The sequence below is a fragment of the Tympanuchus pallidicinctus genome, unplaced genomic scaffold (assembly GCF_026119805.1).
Source record: "Tympanuchus pallidicinctus isolate F22 unplaced genomic scaffold, pur_lepc_1.0 scaffold14, whole genome shotgun sequence".
Lineage (NCBI taxonomy): Eukaryota > Metazoa > Chordata > Aves > Galliformes > Phasianidae > Tympanuchus > Tympanuchus pallidicinctus.
In genome coordinates this window covers 17199308-17217210 of record NW_026294659.1, presented here as the reverse complement: position 1 = coordinate 17217210, position 17903 = coordinate 17199308, and the positions used below count along the sequence as shown (strand labels likewise).

The 17903-nt window shown below is 42.2% G+C and overlaps 1 protein-coding gene across 8 annotated transcripts in view; it reads right to left on the bottom strand.

Moving 5' to 3' along the window:
• The window catches only part of TIAM1 (TIAM Rac1 associated GEF 1), a 173273-nt gene that overhangs the window by 30720 nt on the left and 124650 nt on the right, over positions 1-17903 (bottom strand). For all 8 annotated transcript variants that reach the window (XM_052674049.1, XM_052674052.1, XM_052674051.1 and 5 more), the window contains 4 exons: positions 15827-15931; positions 12500-12581; positions 7488-7574; positions 3774-3998 (listed from right to left, as the gene is read on the bottom strand). In XM_052674049.1, the coding sequence (XP_052530009.1) occupies positions 3774-3998; positions 7488-7574; positions 12500-12581; positions 15827-15931 (499 nt within the window). The remainder of the gene's footprint in view (positions 1-3773; positions 3999-7487; positions 7575-12499; positions 12582-15826; positions 15932-17903) is intronic.

Here is a 17903-nt window from a genome sequence, read left to right as displayed (position 1 = left end):
CATACAAAGCCATTTTAGGTAATAAAGCATCCATAAGTCACATTGCATTTAAAAAACACACTGGCAGGCACTTCATCAAGGTCAAGGTTGAAACACATACAGGTTTTGCTCCTGGAAGGCACTACCAAAGTTTCCTTAAAAAAAGAATGAAATTGTAACACAATATTTTCTATTGAAAACATACAATATGTCATGCCTCAAACAAAAGCTCTGCCCTTTGCTGACTTCACAGGATACGAAGAATTGCAACAGAGAAGACAACAATGACAGGACATCAGCAATATCGGCCAACTAGACTGTGAGTCTGTGTGAAATGGATGGGGTCTACAGGTGATTTATACCTGCTGGCATGCTGGCCCAGTAATGCTTCACTCCCCTGCTGAAAGGGAGGTTATACTAGTTCAGGACTGAAGGAAAAATCTGCATGCTATAAATAAGCCTTAGAATAATGGAGCTGATTTGCCTAGCCAGCCAAACTGCCAGCAATCAACAAGGATACAAACAGGCCAGTGGGTATTTCACACTCAAATGCTTTCTGCAAGAAGCTGCAGAGCAGAGACCTAAAAGCTACAGCTTTTATCCCCCAAATCAGCCCCAATACAGCTACAATCCCCCAAATCAAAGCATCTATCTCTTTTTTAAAATTTCAAATGAATCCAGTTTTAGTTTAAAAAAAAGGTTAGAAAAAAAAAACTAAAAAAGCACTGAGCCAGAAGAATAAAGGCTTCAGTAAAACACAGTGTTCTATTAAAACCTAAGTAGGGAGAAATTGATGGAGAAGATCAAAACACCTGCCTCCAAATCACAAAGCTGGATGCAGATCATTGCTTTCATTCCCACCCCAGGGTAAGTCATTCCAAATTAAAGCATTGGTGTTGTTTAGCTTTAAACACTGTCTTAATGTCGCTCTTCAGAGGCATATTTCATATGGCAATTAGAGCGCTTTCAGAAGCTGCCTTAAACACCGGCACATCTGCTGATGAACTATTTTGCTGCTTCTTTTGGTTAAACAATCATTTCTCCTGCTCTGAGGATGAATGAAGGCGACTGCCACCTTAACATATGCTGCATTTTGAAGGTAAGCAAATGTCAGGAGAGCTCTAGCTTCTTTGGTGCCTGTCACGTGAAAGAAAAGCCAAAGGAACTGGCTGCAGCACACCAAAAGTAATCATAAAATCATAGAACATCCCGAGTTGGAAGGGATCCATAAGGATCATTGAGTCTAACTCCAGACTCCACAAAGCACCAACCCAAAAATCAGACCATATGTCTGAGAGCACTGTCCATATGTATGCTCCTTGAACACCACCAGCTCAGTGCCATGACCACTGCCCTATGAAACCTGTTCCAGTGCCCGACGGCTGTACCAAGAGACACCCGAATGGAGAAGGAAGCCCTGAAGCTGTGCCTCAGCCTTGCAGAGATATTGAAGACAAAAGCATTTGGTGTACCAAGGAGTTTAAACACTCACTGCAGGACATGGGAAAGAAGACCTTCCACACCACCAAGATAAAGACAAAAGCCTGACTTGGGAAAAATTTAGAAAAGAGCACAGCAAGTACTCAAACCGAGTGCAGCACAAAGGAAGCGGTATCTACAGAGCAGCAGAGGCAGGTGGTCTGGTTTTGCTGAAACATGTTCATCAGCCATGTCCTATGTCTTATTTCCATATGGTGCCCACAGCTTTATTACTGGGCAATATGAAACTGCCAGTTGGCAAATCACACACTGTCTGACTCTCAGCAAGAAAAAGGACCCCTCTGTGACCTAAATATTCAAAGAAATGACGCGGTGCACTGAGAGTGGCAGGGAAGCTGCTTAACAAGATCAGCTACTGACACACTGTGTTACTAAGTGTTACTCCTCTGGTTTAGAAATCACCATGTTGCATAAATAAGACCCAGCTTCCAGTTCCTTGCACCCACGGCAGAACTCCAAGAAGTAAGTGCAGTCAGCATGGGTTTCACTGGAAAAGCACAGGCAAAGGCAGAGGGACGGGCCACAAAGATGTAGGAAATGGGGACATCTGGTGGCCAGCTACTAACATTTACAGCGTGAGCTTATGAGTCGATTTTTGAACATAGAACCCTAACTTGAAAAAGTTCAATGAAAGGAAGACAGTCCTTCTGAAATTGTTTAATTTTCACTGCCATGGGGGATTTATCCCACATCTTACACGAGGCTGATTTTATCCCTATTTTTAGAGGTATTCACAAAAAGCTGATGTTAAGCCTTCCTGTTTGTGCTATTCTACTTGCTATGAATATCACCCTCTAAAAAGTCACACTTGAGGTCTATTTTCACCATCCTCACTATGTGTTCCTGTTATCAGAACAAGGGCATTTTTGCTAGATCACTTTCAGTAAATAGTTTCAGCAGAACAGAGCAGCACCCAGAAATGATGAGCAGCAGGCTCTACCCACCTGATACTTTGCAGGCAGAGATGAGTCAGCTTGGTCCTGGGTCCAAGCAACCAAGCTCTCACTGTGGCTTGTTAATTCCTGCTCAGCATCAAGCTAATGCACTCACACAGCTTCTGGGTCAGCTCAGGTGTGCACCCTGACCCACCAAAGAAATCCCTGTATTGGATGACTACAACTATCGGAGAGACACCTGGTAGGAGAAGGCTGAAGGAAGGCTGAAGGCTGACCTGAGTCCCAATAAAATGCAGGAACAGCCCCTCCTGCTCCAAACGCCCAAAACAAAACCATTTCATACATGTCAGAACAATTATTTTGACATTTATGAAACCTGTACTCTGGGGCAAATACTAAATACTTTGACATATTCAGAAACCATTTACTTTTGACTGGATGCCAAAATTTGCCTCAGCTCTGAATAGACTTGGCTATCCAAAAACTACTTGGTTTTGGCCATTTCACACATTTTTCCTGATTTTTAAATTATTTAAAAAAAAAAAAAACAAAAACAAAAAAACAAAAAAAAACCCTTAAAGCACACAGGTATATATGATATCCTCTTTATCTTTTGAAATAGGGGGGACATTTAGAAAACATGCAAATATGAGGAGACACAGTGTAAGAGCTTTCCTGCAATTCTCAGCACCACTGTCTCAGACACACAGTGGCTATTAACTGCCCAAGGTGTGGGCCTGCTATCCCACAGGCACTTCTCTGTTTGTCCTCATCTAGTGTAGGAAGCCAAGCTACTAGCAAACAGTTTACATCCTCTAGAGGTTAACTGTCTGCCATTCAGTTCTCTGAGCATCACAGTGATATGCAGATGTGCCCCTTCCCATCCCAGAGTGCTGTGGGACCAGGTAGGTATATTTGGCTCTAATGCCAAGCTCTACCTCGAGGGGTTTTGAACTGTCCCTGCTAGTTATTCATGTGATACATCAAATACATGGGGCTCATGGCTGATCCCAGAGAGGATTAATGCTTATTCTCTCTTCCTTCCCTGCTATGCATATACCTCAGGGCAAATCCAGAGGTAAAGATACCTCCTATGCAGCCCAGAAGTAAGTGAGCAGTCAGGTAGGTGTGTGACATGCTGGAAGCACAGGTAGATGATGGGACCCGCATGCAGGGATTACTTATTTCACAGTCTAACTGTGTACACAGTCATCCTTCATTGCTAATGCAGATTATACCTTATAGCTTCCAGATCTCATTTATTATCTACCCAGTGCACTCAGACTGTAATTCTTCTCACTTTCATCACAGAAGTTACAGATAGCGATCAATGGGACTGCAACAGCATACTGGAAACACCAATCCTCCTCCTGGTAACTCCTACATTGAATCCAATACCTTGGTTGCTTCCAGAAAACACCAGTGTGCTGTCACTCAAGTCAGACGGGTTTTCCAAGCGACGTGGTGGTGGCTGCATTAATTTTTGCCCTTCCTCTATCTCAGGATAGGTACGCACAGTAAGACACAGGGAAGGCTGAATGAGGACGTCTTTCAGCAAAGCTGAGTCCAGATCTTCAGCAGCTTTCTTGTTAATCTCCACAATTTCATCACCAGCTTTCAGGCCTGAAACATAAAAACGAACAGGTAAGACTTGCACAGTGACACTACTCACAGACATCAAGGAGCTCAGCTCAGTATTTATACAGTGCCAGACAGTAGACAGTGCTATGTCTAGACATTAAATAAACGTGTATGATTGCAAATCAGATTGAAATTGGATGGACTTTACACAGATCTGTTGTTAGGCTGGTATTCCAGCATCTATAAGCATGTAATGCCCATGAAGTTCCTCACAAGGTACCAAAAGGAACATTTCCCGTCTTTCTTCACATTACTCTGCAAGGGGACAGCTGCTATGCATCAAGCCATTGTACTAAACATATTCCTCATACATAGGTGCATGCCTAAGGACAGAGGCAGACTTTGAGGCTCTGCACACAGGACAGAGGAAGGACTGGGCCAGGTGAAGCGATGTGAGTTAGGTCTGTCCCTCTGCTCAGGGGAACAGGGGTTCTCAACGAGCAGCACAGCTAATCTCCCAGAACTGCTACACCAGCTGTGCTGCTGGACAGAGTTGATTTTTGCTTTTAATTTTCTGTACAAGTGCATGCTTTCATACAAAGTGATCACCTACTGATGCGCCTAAGAGGAAAGATAACATTTTGCACTCAACCTGTGTGGGATTTCAGACAGCATCCTCTCTGTCCCTATCTGAATAACATCTCAACATACAGATCTTCCACAAAGGCAAATTTTAGCATCTGGTAAGTTAGCCACATTCTTTTCAATTTAATTTCAGGAGCTATTAATAGCCCCAGCACCCAAGGGAAAAGGGGATCTGCAGAGGAAGCAGCTGACTCCCACTGGCTTCAGGGTGATGAAGAAATGTGACACACAACTTGCAGCCCTCTTGGGTCCAGCAGGAGGCCTGACCTTCCCCTTGGCCTGCCTGAAAATGACAACAGTGGGCTGGCCAAACAAATTCCAGCATCAGTCAGCTTTTAGGTCAGTCTTCAGGACTGCACTCATCACTGAGGGTGATGGCAGCAGTCCTCTACCAGCATTTGCCCGGAGAAGACAGAAAAGTGTATTCTGCCATGGCAACAAAAGGGACCATTGTGGCATCCAAGCCACCATTCTTGTACTTACAGGCTGGAAAGCTGAAATTTACTGGGTCAAAAGAGCCAGTGACCTATGCTATCAGACCTGCCCTTGCAGATTCCATGTCCACCCTTAAGCCACAATGAGAGGTCCAACTCGACTCAAGAGACTGAACTGCAAGTTGCAACCATCCTCCTGGAAAGATTACCTGTCCTCATTGGAGAAAGAAACATGGTGGAAGGGAGAAGGCTAAAGGGCTTCAGCCTTCTGTAGGAAAATTGAGATCCCTCTTAAATGCATGTAATTGTGCCCAGAAACTGTAGCACAGAACACAGTTTCAGAAAGAATAAGATGAAATAGATAAAATAGCTTCAAAGTAAATGGACCATAAAATCGTATTTGAAATGAGGACAAAACAAAGCAAGTCAAGCATTTTGCATTATTTCATTTATTCTACTTAGTGATGCTATCTCATAATAGTAGTGCATTAATATGTCTGTAACCATAAACATCACATCTGGGGCTTCATTTACTCCTTGTAATTCTTGCTTTGAATCATTTGGGATGAAGGAAGACACGTAGCTCCATACTATCAAGTATCTCAAATTCCAAAAATGGCCACGTTCATGCATACCAACAGGAAAAATAATCATAAAAAGAATTAAGAGAAAATAAAATTTAAGAGTTTTCCATTTAGAAAAAAGATTGAAAAGGAAATACTGTAACTCTTCTCGTTACATTTATTATAGGAAGTGCAGTCAAATGCAAGCATAAATGTAGATAATGGGAGGAAGAGAGAGCTTTCCTCTCTGCTAACTATGCGTATCTTCTCATAATATCCTGCCAAATACTGTCAATGCAGAAGTGGCTTTTTATATCTATTATGAAAAGCAATGTATCACTGAAAGCATGTTTTAGCACTTCAGCCCTGCAGGAGGCAGTGTGTATCCATGTATACATTTAAATTGCCATCCAAACACTTCCTGAAGGCAAAACAAGAAAGCCCTGTTGCTGTACCCCCAGCCTCCTCCTCATTTTCTCTTTGTTCTCCATAGGAAGCCCACAGAGGTTTACTTCCCTAGTGCAGGCTGGCAGAGAGCTGATCTCAAGCTCTTACTCAGGGCTGTTGGTAGAATCTCCATCCCATCCAACAGAGAATTACCACCCGCTGTGTGGGGCTGAGGTGGAGTGAAGAGGGACAGGACAGAGAAAAATGGTCTTCTCAAGCTTTACTGACATGCAGAAGCCTCCAGAACCCCCCAGGTGGTTTTTTTCAGGTGAAGTTAGAAGCCTACAACTGAACAAAACTCCAGGCTCCCTGCAGCCAAAACCACCCCCCCCCAGTCACTCTCAGCTTCAGTCCTTTCCCTCTGCCACTTTTGCCACTTCCTTCACTGCAATGCAAGCCAAATATATTTGCTAGTGGGTCAGAAAACCAGTCAAATGCTTCTGCCTCAGCAGTTTTCTAGCAAGACAGTGAGCTGAAGCAGACAGCTCCAGTTTGGGAGAGAACAACTCCCATTGCTTTCAGCAAATGCAAGCAGCTGAGTAAGCTCTGAATTACCGCAGAACCACTCTGCAAGAAAACTCTGAAGGTGTTTTCGAGGACTCAGGGTTCTAACGGGCTACGATGAGGTGAGAATCTTCCTACTCTTCTTGTTCCCTGTATCACTCTTTAAAATTTGCCTGTCTCCCCAACAAGCCCCTCCTGTGACTGTAGGAGCAGCACTGCCAGCACACTGGAGAGAGCAATGAACAGGAAAAAGCAGCAAGGGCATGGTGGTGTCAGGGTTGATTTCAGCTTGGGTAAGGTATGGCGGAACCATGGTCAGGAGGCACTGGCATAGGCTGTCCAGAAAGGTGGTGGATGCCCTGTCCCTGGAGACACTCAAGGTCAGGCTGGACAGGGCTGTGAGATTTGATGGAGCTGTAGGCATCCCTGTTCGTTGCCGGAGGATTGGATCAGATAGCCTTTAAAGGTCCCTTCCAATTCAGGCAATTCTATGGTTCCTACTCTGTGCTGGGATGAGCCTGACAGCATAGTTCTGTCTGCAGGTTTCCATTGCTTTTATGCTTTCTAAAGAAGCTGGGCACAAAAATACAGGCAACAGCTCCAGCCACAGGGGATAACAGGATTGCATCTACCATATCTGTTCATTTCACAGTGACTGACTTCTGGCTCCTGGTCTTCTTTCCAGCTGCAAGGAACCATCCTACATATATAGTAACTCAAAATTAAAAGAGGATGACTACACAGCACAGCTGATCCCAAAGGCAGAACAACCAAGCACCTGGTTCCTCAAGTTCTTGACAAAAGAGTATGATCTCTTCTGGACTGGGATCCTGAGTTTGGTGCGTTTATAGAATTCCCATCCCAACAATCTCAGGTCTACACCAGGACAAACAGCAAGACAAACAAACATGTAAATGTAAATTAAAAATGTCTTTTACCTTTCTTGAAAGCTAGGCCTGTCTCTTTGACACCATTCACATACAGACGACGAATCCCTTCTTCTTCCACAGAGGACAAAGAGAAACCTAAGGAGATACCCAGTCACATGGTTAGAAAGCACCAAGCAACTCCACTGTTTCCTCACAACAACATGCACTAAAGGGAAAGCAGTGCTATGCCTGTTCTTGACAAAGTAGTCACAAACTTTTCCTTTCTTCCTTTCCTTAAACCTTTACGAATGCTGAAAAGTGAAAAAGCATCTTTAAGAAAAAAACTGAATTTCTAAGTTTTTACATAAATCATTTACAGTTTTATTTAAGTATACCACAGCTGCAAAATGTTGGAACATACTTCAAATTCCCTTCTCAAAGGTCATTTCAAGAAGTTTGCTGTTTGCAGACAAAAGCTGTACAGTGCTGTGGCTTGCGAACCAAACCAACAAAAGCCAGGAAGCTGACAGTATGGCTGACACACCATTCCTTAACTCATACAGGGTACAACAATGTCTGCTACAGTCTACTTCTGCTTTTTGAAGTTTGTAGAAACATTGCCTTTCCCTCTCCTCCATTCTTTTCTCAGTTTCTCCTGGCACGATCTGTGTAACTTGCCAAGTTTCAGCACACATTTTATAGCTGCCCTGGAGACCTACTGAACAACCTTAAAATGGAAGTACTGACAAAGTCTTAATTTTAACAGTGCATTTGGTACTGTTACATTTGGTTTTGGTGATTTTCTTGCCATTTGTGTTTGATGTTGTGTAAGATAATAATGTGTAAAGTAAATACAGTGTGTTTAGTTAAACAGGTCTTGCTTATTTACTGTTGAGTTATCTAAAGCTGAACATTTGTCCTTCTGAAACTTCACTGCTCCCTAAATGGGTATAGGCAACCATTTGTTCTATCTTCTTCCAACTAGAAAAACATTTGCAGATCTCTAGGGGGGGAGGTGCTTGTTTGACATGGAGCCACCAGCCAAGAGGAAGCAGATGTGCTGGGAGCCCATTCTGACTTTAAGACTCCCTTCAAGCTGATGATTATGGATGAGAAGTCATTTTTTCTATATATCATTTAAAAAGAAAAGGAGGGGGAAGAATGTGTCAGCCTGGAAGCTACCAGCATATGGCCTTTCGTGGCTTACTGAGTTCCTCAGCCTGAATAAAACAAACTTTGCGAAGCTCACTCAATACGCTTGCTTTGGCAGAGAGAAACTCTTAACTAAACAAAAGAGCAGATGTAAAAAAAAATAGTAGCTATTAATTGTCATCACTGCAAAGCGTACCTGGAAAACCTAAACCACAGGCACGGTGGTGCATACCCAAGACTGCTGTTTGAGTCAGCACAAATGATCAGCTATTAAAACAATCACTATTTTGCAACTGAAACGCTGCTTTGCTATACTGCCTTCACTCCAACTACCACACAGTTAAAACAAAGCTGAAATGCATCTCACATTCTTGTTGTAGCTAACTGGGAGATGATATCCAGCCTGTCTCCAGCTCCCCTCTTTTCCATGAGAAAGCAGCTTCCCCATCCAAACTGTCAGGGCTGTGAGGTTATATAGTTGCATTTTAATTCAGCCAGGGCAATGATTACTGGCAGAATGTACGTAAGGAGCCATTATGTATACTGTCATCAGCTTTCAGAGATAAGAGATGGGCAACCAGCAGCCTCAGAATGACCATCTCACAAGTCTACTTAACCCCTCCACAGACAGGGTGTGTGACCATACTCCAGGTATGGATAAACAGAGCTCTTTTGCCACAGTAGCAGCAGATCCAGTAGCTGGATTTGGTAAACAATTTGGAGGAGCACTCCTGTCCCTCTGCAGTGCTGCTGCCAGTGCTTTCGCAGCCAGGCAGAAAAGCAGAGCAGGGAACACACACATATATGCTTGTGTATGTATGTATGTCTAGTTTGTTTACAGACGTGGTACAAATGTGCAGCTTTTGTCTGGACTGACTTTCCAGGTGCTCCATACAAACACCTGTACTAGCACTGCAGGAGGCAGGAGTGGGTGGAAGTGACAGTGATTGCATAAGCTGGCATCACTGCCAAAAAGATTATTATCAAACTGTGCATGGACCCTGAAACACAGGTGTTAAGAGATGAGCGCTGACCCCGACAGAGCCTTTTCTTCACTGAAAAGTTTTGATGACAGGAGAACAAAAGTCAGCACTGAATAGCACACATAGTCACGCCAAAACAACACAATACCAGAACAAACCTGCTTCCACAGAAGAAAACCTGGGACGGACAGTCACTAAAAAAGGATCAGTTTAGGGATGCTCCTGATGCACACATGCGCTGGAAGCAGTGGGCTTTTAGTGGGAATGCTCTCTGATTTCTGCCCACACAGCCTTGTATGAAGAGGCTGGTACTAGTGAAAGAGGCAAGTATGGATATGCCAAGACAGCACAGCAACAGCAACCAGTTGGCAGATGTCATGAAGGCAATGGCCAGATACTTCAGAAATGTCACTTATTACAAACACATAAGCAATCAGGAACACTCCAAAGTGCCCCCAAGATGAGTCTTCCCTGAAATGCTGTGCTCCGTCCTCTTGGTGTCACTTCAACTCAAGTTTGCTCAGACACGGGAGCAAAGCTGCTCCAAGAGCCTGCTAATGTCTGCAGAAGCAGCTCTGCCACCTTGCTGGCACCAGGATCTCTCACCTGGCTGTAAACAGCTTGTAAAGCCAGCATACAGCTGTTCACTTATTCTTTTACCTTTCTGCTAGGCTAGTGAGCTGGATTGGCCAGTCTAATTGCACCTTTCGTGAAGCATTTCATCACCCCACCTTTGATGCTATGTCTGTTAAGTGGAGATAACAGCTCTAAGTCCGCACTGTCAGGATTAAGTAACAGCTGCTTGTGAAGTATCTTGAAAATTCAAGGTGATTTACAAACATTACTGTTGATATAGCTGGAATACTAGGAACAGCAACAGGTAATGACACCATTTTCATAATCTCATTTATTTTCTTCTCATTTTCATGAATTCTGGAGGAATCAAAGCACAGGGGATTTGGACACTTGTTCTAAAAATTTGCAAGAAGTATGAGACAGGTTGAACAAAGCTGCACAGAAAACAATCAAGAGAATGAGAAATCCCTCAGCACCATAGATGTTCAGCTGCAGTTCAGTACTTGGTGAACAGGGGCTGAGCTTCTTGCATTGCCTGGCTGCCTAAGAGCCAGCATGAGATGTAAGCCTTCTCATAGAAAGACCTAAGCAGAGATGATTGGAGACATTACAGCCATCTTATTGATGTAGACTTCTTTCAAAACAAAAGCAATAGAAAGAAATCTTAAGCAATCCTGTTAAAAAGAATCTATGCTGCAACTATAAAGCTCTGATCTTTGTATTGCCATAGCTCATGAAAGTGCTTTTAATTTACTTTTGATATGTAGAACTGTGTATAGGCAACACTAATTCCATACAGAGAATACAGCACTGGAAAGGATTGCAGAATGAATTACAGCCTACCCCAGCACCAAGACAGGACCAACACAGCTATTTTATCCTCCTCTGTTCCCCTGCATGCAAGTATTTCGGTACACACTTGTCACTGAGTGACCATATAGCACTGTTTCTGAGACACATGCAGACTACAGAAATCCTGCAACCATCCAAAGTCAATGCAGGTTTGCCATTTTCTTTCAATGAAAGCAAAGTCAGCTTTTTTTGGGGGTGCACTGAGCATTTGCTCTTTGCAGGGTCAGAGCTGCTGACCAGATACATCCCGTGTCTCATGCAGCCGATTCCCTTTCACAGGACATGACAGTGTGTTTCATTGTCTTTCCCGTCTATCACAGAAAACAGAAAGGGAAAAGGGAAAAGAGAAATGGGAAATGCCACAATACCCCTAGTTCTTGCAGTGCTTTCAGCCACAGTGTAATTATTTAACCTAGGGCCATTGCTGTGCTAGTTCATATTTCTTTCTCAAGCCGTCAGCATTCAAACCACAGTCAGCACCATTGCTTTGTAGCAAAGCTCAATATTCAGAAGGCCGGCAGTTGCATAATAAGCAGTTCGGGGATTTGGAATTATTCTAGTCATTAACACACAATATTTAGACAAACAGTAAAAAGATGCAGATTGACTTCCCGCAGGGTAGGTTGCTCAAATAATGTTTAAAAACACTACCAAACTGTAATTGCTAGACCAAAGGGCAAGCTTGCCAGCCTGGAGGTCTGCAACTTCAAATACTGAAGAGATAATATGACTGCCCCCACATAAAGATTGGGAATTTTGCTGAAATTACACAGGGAGGACTTCCTCCACTTCCACCCAGATCTATACAACAGGTTGGATTCCAGCTCCAGAAGTTCACAGACGCTCTTGGAGAACCCGGTGTGCACCAGGGCCAGGCTCTCCCAGCCTGGGAACACCGGGGCAAGATGAGAACCCACCTTGTAGAACTACAGCAGCCAGGGAAAGGGGCCAAGGAGTCTCTCCTAAGCCAGCTGCCCAGCCACAGAGTTGGAGGGGCCTCCCACCCACAGCTCCTGGCTCTGTCCCGTCATAGCCAGGGGCTCTGGGAGAGGCAGGGCTGAGGAGGGGGAGAGCCCACTGTCAGTCTGTTGGTAGCCCTTTCTCAAACCCCAGCTCCATGACAGGGTCCCTGTGAACACCGCAATGCAGGCATTCTTGTAAATGTGACAATCAGCAAAGAATGCTGCTTCCCGCCAGCGCTCAGTCTCACAACCTCTGTATGTGGTGCTTTGAGAAACCACAAAAAAAAAGAAAACATTCGTTCCAAATGCCACCGTAGCTCTCATCAAAGAGCTCCATATCCTATGGCTTGAGCACCAGCAAAGAAACGTGTTCAGTGTGCCACACATAAAACAACACTGCTTTAGGGCAGGGGAGTGAGCTCTCTGTAGATGGCACAGGAATCAGATGTGCTCTCCTTATTTTGCTCAGCTGGCCTCTCAGGTGTGTCAATCAATGGCAAGCACACACTAGAACTGACTCCGTAGGAAGATAAAAACAAAAGGAAACAAAACTTACCATAAATATCAGAGGACGCGTCAGACTTCTCTATCTGAATATGCTGCGTAATTTTCTGACAGATCTCTATTTCTTTGTAGAGCTGAGCAGAAAAAAGATACACAGAAATAAGTTACTGTGGGAGAACACATTAACTGTAGTCATATTGACCAGTCTTATTTTCAGGAGGAGGGAGAAACAGACTGTGGTCATTACTTATCAGGCAGATTTTTTCCCACATGGACAAACCATTAGTTTCGTTGCTATGCTTGACTGTTAGAAACTAAAGAGGAGTAAGTAGTACTTTGCTACTGCCAACATGGAAGTAATAATACATTTATTTCACTCCATCAATACAATTTTGAGTGCACGAGAAAAAGAACTTCCATTCCTCCTTCTGTATTTAATGGGAAGATATCCTTTAATGTTAAGCATGTATATTATTTACATTAAGACACTGCAGGACTTCAATTATTTTATAGCACTAAAATTCTAAGTAGGAATTTTCCTTCTTAAAAACATTTCTCAATTGTTAGAAGATGATTGGATTTTAAATGCAGTTCCTTTCTCACCTTTCACACGTTAATGTTTATTTCTATCCAAGCCTTTGAAATCATCATTAACATCCTTCCTGGGAGAGCAGCACCAATTCACACCTCTGGGCAGCATCCAAGCACACTCTGTGTGAGTCACTCTGCCTTTCAGGAGCTGAGCAGCCCCCCAGCTGCAGTCCTGTACTCTGCTTACACTGCCAGCAACAGGAATTACGCTTTTAAATCTTTTGCTTTGTGCTACTTACTCTTGTATCCCAGCCCTGCCGCTCAGCTCCTAACAAATGAGGTGGTACTGGGGCCTGTCACAACAACCTAAGTAGGGAAATTCCATTTTTCCAGATAGTCTCTGAACTCAAATCTCTGGGAGTCAGCCCTAACATTCCCAAAGCCATACTGACAGCTGTGGTCTCAGCACAAGTTTGAAGCTGCTTTTTCCATAGCACACATAGTTCAGTAACAAGCCATCCTTCCACCTTTGGAAAAACCACCTTTGGAAAAAATTGGATCCACAGAAGAAAGAGCTCACAGGCAAATATTAATTCTGTCAATGTGGTTAAGACTGTAAAAAGCCAACCACGATAATTAAGTGACGTTTTGAAATTAAGTGACATGAGTGTTTGGACTGAAGCATTTAATCCATTCCCTTAAAAAAGTAAAGTAAGTCATTAGGAAAGGTTTCTCTCCTGCTTCTACCAACACTTACTCATCTGTTTAATGCAAATATTAGGCATAATGGAACAGCTGAATACCCATTTAAGTGGTTGTTACAGCAAGATAAATGTAAAATTCAATGAGGATGCCATGCTAGCAGTACTTTTAAGATGCAGTTTTCAAAGATAGGAACATATTATTCAACACTTGAAAATGAGTCAAATGACATTCACAAAATCTCAACCAGATTTTAGTAAACATTTTAAAAAGAGGAGAAGGCAGAAAACAAGTGAAAAGTGTATTGTTTTCAGAACAAAAATCGATTGAACTCTTCAGCCATCCCAAGGAGAATTTAGCATTCAAGGGCAGTGCTGCCCCCTCCATCCACTTCAATCTCTTTGCTGCCCCTGGTGCTTCTCATGGCAGCCTGGGGACATTCATCATTACCTTCATTTCCTCAAGCCCTTCACCTGCTTGCATTTTTTCCTCTAACACTTCGGTCCTCTCACAGCATCCTTTCCCAATGCCACCAGCCTCACCCCATCCTGCCATCATCCACCCCATCCATTTAAGAGGGGCCTCCAGCCTCCTCCCATCTGAAAGCACTGTCAATATCCTACCCAGTGTAAGAAGTCTGGCACATCAAGCTCCAGCCCAAACATTCCAACACTTCATTTACAATAGAAGGTGCTTAAACTGCCTGGTGTAGCACCTAATGCTAAATAGCTGTCCCCTAGCCCTTAGTAACTCTTATAACACACAATAAATGAAGTGCATGAATTTTTGAAAGGCTGTGTTCGAAAACAAAGCATCACCATGAATGTTTTGGAAAGGAATGGAATATGGTTGCTTAATCTCAGCTTCTTACTTAAATCATTTGTTATATTCTTCAAGAAAAAGGATTATCATCCTAAGAAATTACCTTTCCCACAGTAATGTATTTTAAAAGCATTTTGGTAGAGGGAAGATAGCTCTGGCAAGATGACATCAGCACTCGCCTGTTATAAACACTGTTTGGGCGACCACAGAAATAGAGCCATTACTTTTATCACAGTGCAAGAGAATCATCTCATTTAACACCTGAATAAAAGTAACTCATATTTTCTCATGAAACCACGCACAAGTGCACAGACCTTTAACAATACTACATTAGGTACGATCCTATCTATACTGTAATCTTTCAGCACACTCATAGTGCTAATGACCGTAGAGTTTAATTTCAGCTTTCCTCAGAATAAACAATAACTGATGACTCTGTCAACCCTATATCCCCTTAACATAAAAAAGTCAAAGTCAAAATCTGCCTCCTCTGAGTCTTAATCTTTCACAGCTACGTTTCACTTCCCGCTTTTAATACTTTCTCTGTTGTTTTTTTTTAACTGTGATAATGGCAAACCGCAGAAGTTCTTTAGTAAATGAATAAAGGCATTCATAACCAGCAAAGTTTTACTTTTTATAAATAAAACAGCCACCAATAAAAAGGACTTTGAAAAGCTTTACAGCATGCATGCGTAAAATCACAGAGCCAAAGCATGACACTAATTCTGTTTGGTCTGTTTTTTTAATCTCTGATTTCAGAATTCCTTTGAAGTCTGCTTTTGAGATTCATGATACGAAGACTTCCAAATGAAGCAATTAGGAATGTATATTCTCACACAGCTTTTTAACCTCAACATTTACCTTCCCATACAAAAACATGAAAACCACCAAAGACCAAAGCAACAAAAACAACTTGCACCCTCACTCTCTCTCTTAAAAAAATCAAAGTCATCTGAACAAGAAGCACTGAGGTTTTAACAGGACGTCTTTAAAACAAACAAGGAAAATACAAATGAGAGGAAAAAGCAGCCTTGAGAGAAATTAAGGTTAAATGTGCATTGCCGTGACCTTCACCCCATTACCAGTAGCTGTTCCTTCTCTCTTCCACACAGACCCACAAGTGCATAAAAGTACGCAGAACACAACTCTTTCCTCAAGATGAAATGTTTGGAGGGATTACCTTACTGCAGAGCAATTGCAATGGCCTGCACAGCTCCATAATTGCAAGTTAAAAAGCATAACTGCATATTACAAATACCAAATGAACACTAATTAACAGTGTCCTACACAGTGTCATCTAATTTTGTTCAGGAGGTAGCATTACCAGTTCGTAGATATCCTCCTCTTGCTTTGGTACATAAAACTGCATCTGGTTTTCAATCAGGAATTTAAGACGCAGGTAGTGAGCAGAGTGATCCAGCTGGTGTGTCTGCAAGAAATGGAGAAGAGGCTTTGTAAGACAAGGGCAATGGCTCACATTATCTCTAATCAGAAAATCGCATGACATTCACAGAGAGAAAAAAGTTCCTCCAGCATCATCTGTCATAAGAGACCCATGTTCTCCTAATTTGAACAAGAATCTGAACCTTCCCCTCTTCCCCAGAAGTAAGAGTTTAAGGGCAGTGCTATTACTCTGACCAGACTCTTCAATTCTGTTTATTTTGCAGTTCTGCTCCATTCTGTTCTATTGCAGAAATAAGCAAAAACTATTAAAGCAAGGACATGGAGCATACCCACGTATAGAAAGTGCATTTAAAATTGCAGGAAGGAAAACAAATGTTCTGCTAACAGAAAAATGTGACAGGAAAGTCTTTGCTTTGGATTTTTTTGGTTGGTTAGTTGGTTTGTTTTTTAGCATCTTCATAATTTAGCAAGTACGTATGGTGTATAAATATATATACACATGCATCCTCTGAATTCAAAATAGGTTGGCTTAAAAAGGGTGAAAGAAGCTGAGAGTTCTATACTGGACTACATCCTAGTGGAAACAGGTCACACCGTTTTAATGAGTTAGTCATAATTAGCTGAGGATATAGCATTTGGTCTGGGAGATGTTAATGACCTTTTCTCAGCACGATTAATAAGTTCAATTTAAGCAGAGGTTAATGCAGTGTGTAATCAAAACACATTTGGAATGATGATAAACACAAAGAACGTCATTCAGAAGTTGCTTTCAAAGTTCATAAACTGTTGACTAAAGCTAGTGAAAAACCCAGAAGTGATTCAGAAATACAGGAGGTAAATTCACCTCACTCACTTTAGACATCCCATTATTCTAAGCTTTTATAAGTCTACCTTTTCATCTTTTATCAGCAAATTACCAAAATTTCCCAGTTGCACAAAAAATAGTGGCTCATCTGAAAATTTATGGAACAATGTCATTATTTCCTACTGGTTGTGTGTCAGACTGCTATTTTTTAAAGGTTCACTTATCCACCTCAAGCCAAGATAATGATATACTGAGATTCAGCTGACTGATGACACAGTACAGATTGTGAGTAATGTACACCAAGTGACCTGTGGAGAAGATTGTGCCTTGATCTAGCAAACCCTTCCGCAAGTATTCAGAGAACAGGGAATGTTTTTAAAGGTCTGGATTAGTCAATGAAACAAAATAGCACCCAGTGCAAAAATAAAAGACAGATCTATTGCTGTATTGCTGCGTTCAGATATGTCCAATTCAAAAACACGTCGTCCTTACATAAAACATCTGAAATGGAGTCAACTCTGTTGCAAATACCTGCTTAATTAAATAAGCAACTTGAAATCGATGAAAAGACAAAACAAAAGAACTGAATAAAGGAGAGCCTCACACTCTTTTTTCTTTTTTGATACACATTTTACAACCTTTGCTCGTTGTTTACTAACCATTTTTCCTAGTTTTTTTTTTCCTAGTTTTCCTCCTCTACACACATCCATACAAACACCTCAGAAACTCAAGGGAAGCAGAATTGGTTGTAGCTGTTCAGAAATGACACATAGGAGTGCCAGATTAGTGTATGGCCACATTAGCATGCTACCCCTAGACACAAAATGAAGAGCACCATGCACACAAATTAAACAAAAACAAGAGGAGACATAAAAACGCAGATAGCACAAATGAAAAGTGGAGCAAAAAGCCTGTGATAAGGCTCTCTGAAAGCCTGTGAAAAGCTTGAGCCATTTAAAGTGGTTAATGGGGAAAAAGTGCTACATGGAAAAACCATACTAGCAGAAAAACTAACTATAATCATAGAATCATTAAGGTTGGAAAAGTCCACTAAAATCACCTTGTCCAACCATCTAACAGGGCAACCTGAGAGTCTGCTCTTGCACTGAACTGTATCTTCTGTGGTCTCCTGTGCATAAGATCTCATATGTCTTCTCCATTTCATACAGCTTCAGGAATGGCCAAGTGAGAG